Consider the following 2,881-nt stretch of genomic DNA (forward strand, 5'->3'; position numbering starts at 1 on the left):
TTCTTATATTATTTGTATCAAAATTGATAAGTGCATTTCTGAAATGTTTTAGGTTTTGAAGAAGTGTGACCCACTGTAAAAGATCACTGGGCTGGGAGTGCTTCAGCTCTGACATTAACTAAATGTGTATAATGAAGATAAGCTCCCTGACCTTTTTTAGTTATCCCAACTATAAAACTGGGGCAGAGGAAGGTGCAAAGTGTGAGTCTACAAAAATAGAGACTACACACATATCTCATATAGATCAGAATTCTATTCCTTAGTAACTAGACAGAAAAAACCATCTCACATGAAGATTTTTTAGTGGTGTTACTCGTTAGCTACACTCTTAATTTTATCCTGTAAGAAGCATTAGTTAAGAATCTCAGGGAACGAAAATATCCAGTTAATAATAAAGCATAGGCCCTTAAATGGATTAACTAATGGAAATATGTTTTTACTCTTTTCAGCCTCTCCAGAGTACTTACATTCTGTATTATTCCTTAGGTTTTTATTTCCTGAGCTTCCTGAAGAGGGCAGCACAATTCCTCTTTCTGCTCCTCTGCCAACTGAAAGGAAATCCTTTTGCACTGCAAAGTCAGATTCCAGATCCGAATCACCTGAGCCAGGGTAAATGGAGTTGGGTGGGGATAGTGAAGAAAGGGGATGGGGACCAGATGATCTTATCCAGCGAGTCCAGGGAGAAGCTGTGTTTTCTAGATCTGTTTCCTCATTTCTAAAATGGTGTGGTTGGGTTAGGGGCTCTGAGGTCCTTTTTAGGTCTCAAGTTCTATCGGACAAACCCCAGAAACAGCAGCCACAGGTGGACTGGGCACAAAGGCTGCTGAGCAAAGGAACATAGGAGAAATTAGCCTCAAAATGGAAACAAAGTGGGTTTTCAGTTAGAGTTTGAGTTAATGAAAATTATTCACAATTTGTCAAAGACAAAATTTTGGGACCATTGGTAAGCTCCTCATGTCAACTCCGTATGTAAAGAGGCCAAGTATTCAATTTTGGTATGAATGCTTCTGTCCTCCCATTCCAATATATTGTAGTTACGTAGTAACAAGTTCTGGACTGCTGCTTCCTGTGCTACTACCTCGGCTCTACCCACCACTGTTTATGCTTTATGCTTTGGACAATGATCGTGAGGAAGACATTTACTGGGAATGTGTTCTGCGACTAAATAAGCAGCCAGATATAGCTCTCTTGGGCTTTCTTGGGGTGCAGAGGTAAGTGCAGTTGTTACAAGCAGAACCAAATGGTTTTACTTTAAAATGTAAACTGCATTATCAGAGATTTGGGACTTTGATATACAATTATATGAAGGCTGTCCGGAAAGTATCCAGCCATTGTTAATACAACGAGAATGGTTAAACACACACACACACACACATGTGTATATATGGCTTACAGTTTACTTATTTGCATGTCTGTCTTATTTAGCAAAATTGTGATATTTAATATTCTTTATTTCTGAGAATATTTGAAGATAAATGTAAATCTTCTTATTCTGAATGTGGTTTTTATTCTTATATTTTCATATATATAAATTATGTTGCCTGATATTTTGTAGTTCTTTAAAGCAAAGTACATATTTTATATTCAAATTCCTCAGGAAAAATTAAATGTATTCAATCTTTGGCATTCTTCCCTTCTTTTCTTCCCTTCCTCCCCATCTGCAATTTTTAATTTAAAATTTTAGAAGTGCTATTTTTGTTTTAAGGTACTATTTCTTCTTATTCCAAGGGAATGCTAAATGACTATGCTTTGTTTATAGTCCAGTGAAAAAGTTGATCCTCCTCCCAATAATTATGTATTTGTGCTATCAAAAAAAGAAATAAGCTTTAATTAAAAATTAAATTTTTTCAGTAGAATAATACTAAAAATGCGATAAAACTGAGTGAAGGAGGAATTTTGGCCAATATTTGGTAATATCTGTAAAGTGTAGGGTTATTAGAGTATAGTGTGACAAATCCCTTAGGGATATGATAGTAACCCTTAAATCATTTCTGGAATGTTTATTAAAACTTAACCTATCTGTGGAACAGTTATTTTTAACAGGGACAGGGAAGCCAATATAGCTGTCAGCTGTTTTTGTGCAAATTTATATACCATAAGTAACAATTTATATTAATAATTTGTGGATTCCATTGTAGGAAATTTTGGCCAGTGACCTTGTCACTCCTTGGAGAGAGTAAAAAGGTATGGTAGATTTTAATTTCCTCAGCAAATATGCTTTTCTTTGATGGGAAGGATTTGAGATAGCAAAAAATTTCCATTTTTTTTTTGATAGAGCAGCATCTGTTATTCACCAAAGCTTCTGTCAGCATCTGTTATTCACTCTGCCATCAATATCATTTCTTTTTATTGTTGTTGCAAGAGATAGCTTTCCTCCCTGACCTTCATTCTCATTTTACAGGTTTTGCCAACCACAAAAGATGCTTGTTTTGCCTCAGCAGTAGAATGTCTGCAGCAGATCAGGTAATCTCTAATTTGTTGAAATATTACACAAATCAAAGTAATGGTTAGTCTATCAAGATATTAATAAGATCTTATCTTTACCTAAGCTCTAAGGCAGGGTTGGGGAACCTTTTCATGTTGGAAGGCCGCATTAATTTAGCTGTAATCAAGTAAGGCCACGTTCAAGAAACTTCAATTAGATATACTTAAAAATGTACATTATTTTGTAAAAATCTAACTACTATGTACTTAATAATTTCAAAAAATGAAAACTATTTGTTAATTTTAAAGTTGTGTTTGCTTTTTGTTGGAGAGCGTTTGAATATTTGGTTACAACATGGAGGTCCACAGTTTCAGTTGATCCTCTAGATGGGTATCAGTCATTTGTGACTTTAAGGGCATCTTGATTTGGGTTAGGTAGGAGAATGTAGATTCGTAG

The 2,881-nt window shown here is 35.2% G+C and overlaps 1 protein-coding gene across 1 annotated transcript in view; it reads left to right on the forward strand.

The window, feature by feature from the left end:
* ALS2 (amyotrophic lateral sclerosis 2 (juvenile)) overlaps window positions 1-2,881 on the forward strand; it is a 100,303-nt gene that overhangs the window by 90,034 nt on the left and 7,388 nt on the right. The window contains exons 24-29 of the mRNA XM_012655087.1: window positions 53-75; window positions 161-201; window positions 450-609; window positions 1,035-1,211; window positions 2,139-2,184; window positions 2,402-2,461. Of these exons, the coding sequence (XP_012510541.1) occupies window positions 53-75; window positions 161-201; window positions 450-609; window positions 1,035-1,211; window positions 2,139-2,184; window positions 2,402-2,461 (507 nt within the window). The remainder of the gene's footprint in view (window positions 1-52; window positions 76-160; window positions 202-449; window positions 610-1,034; window positions 1,212-2,138; window positions 2,185-2,401; window positions 2,462-2,881) is intronic.

This window comes from Propithecus coquereli, unplaced genomic scaffold (genome assembly GCF_000956105.1).
Source record: "Propithecus coquereli isolate 6110/MARCELLA unplaced genomic scaffold, Pcoq_1.0 Scaffold113, whole genome shotgun sequence".
In the NCBI taxonomy this organism is placed as follows: domain Eukaryota; kingdom Metazoa; phylum Chordata; class Mammalia; order Primates; family Indriidae; genus Propithecus; species Propithecus coquereli.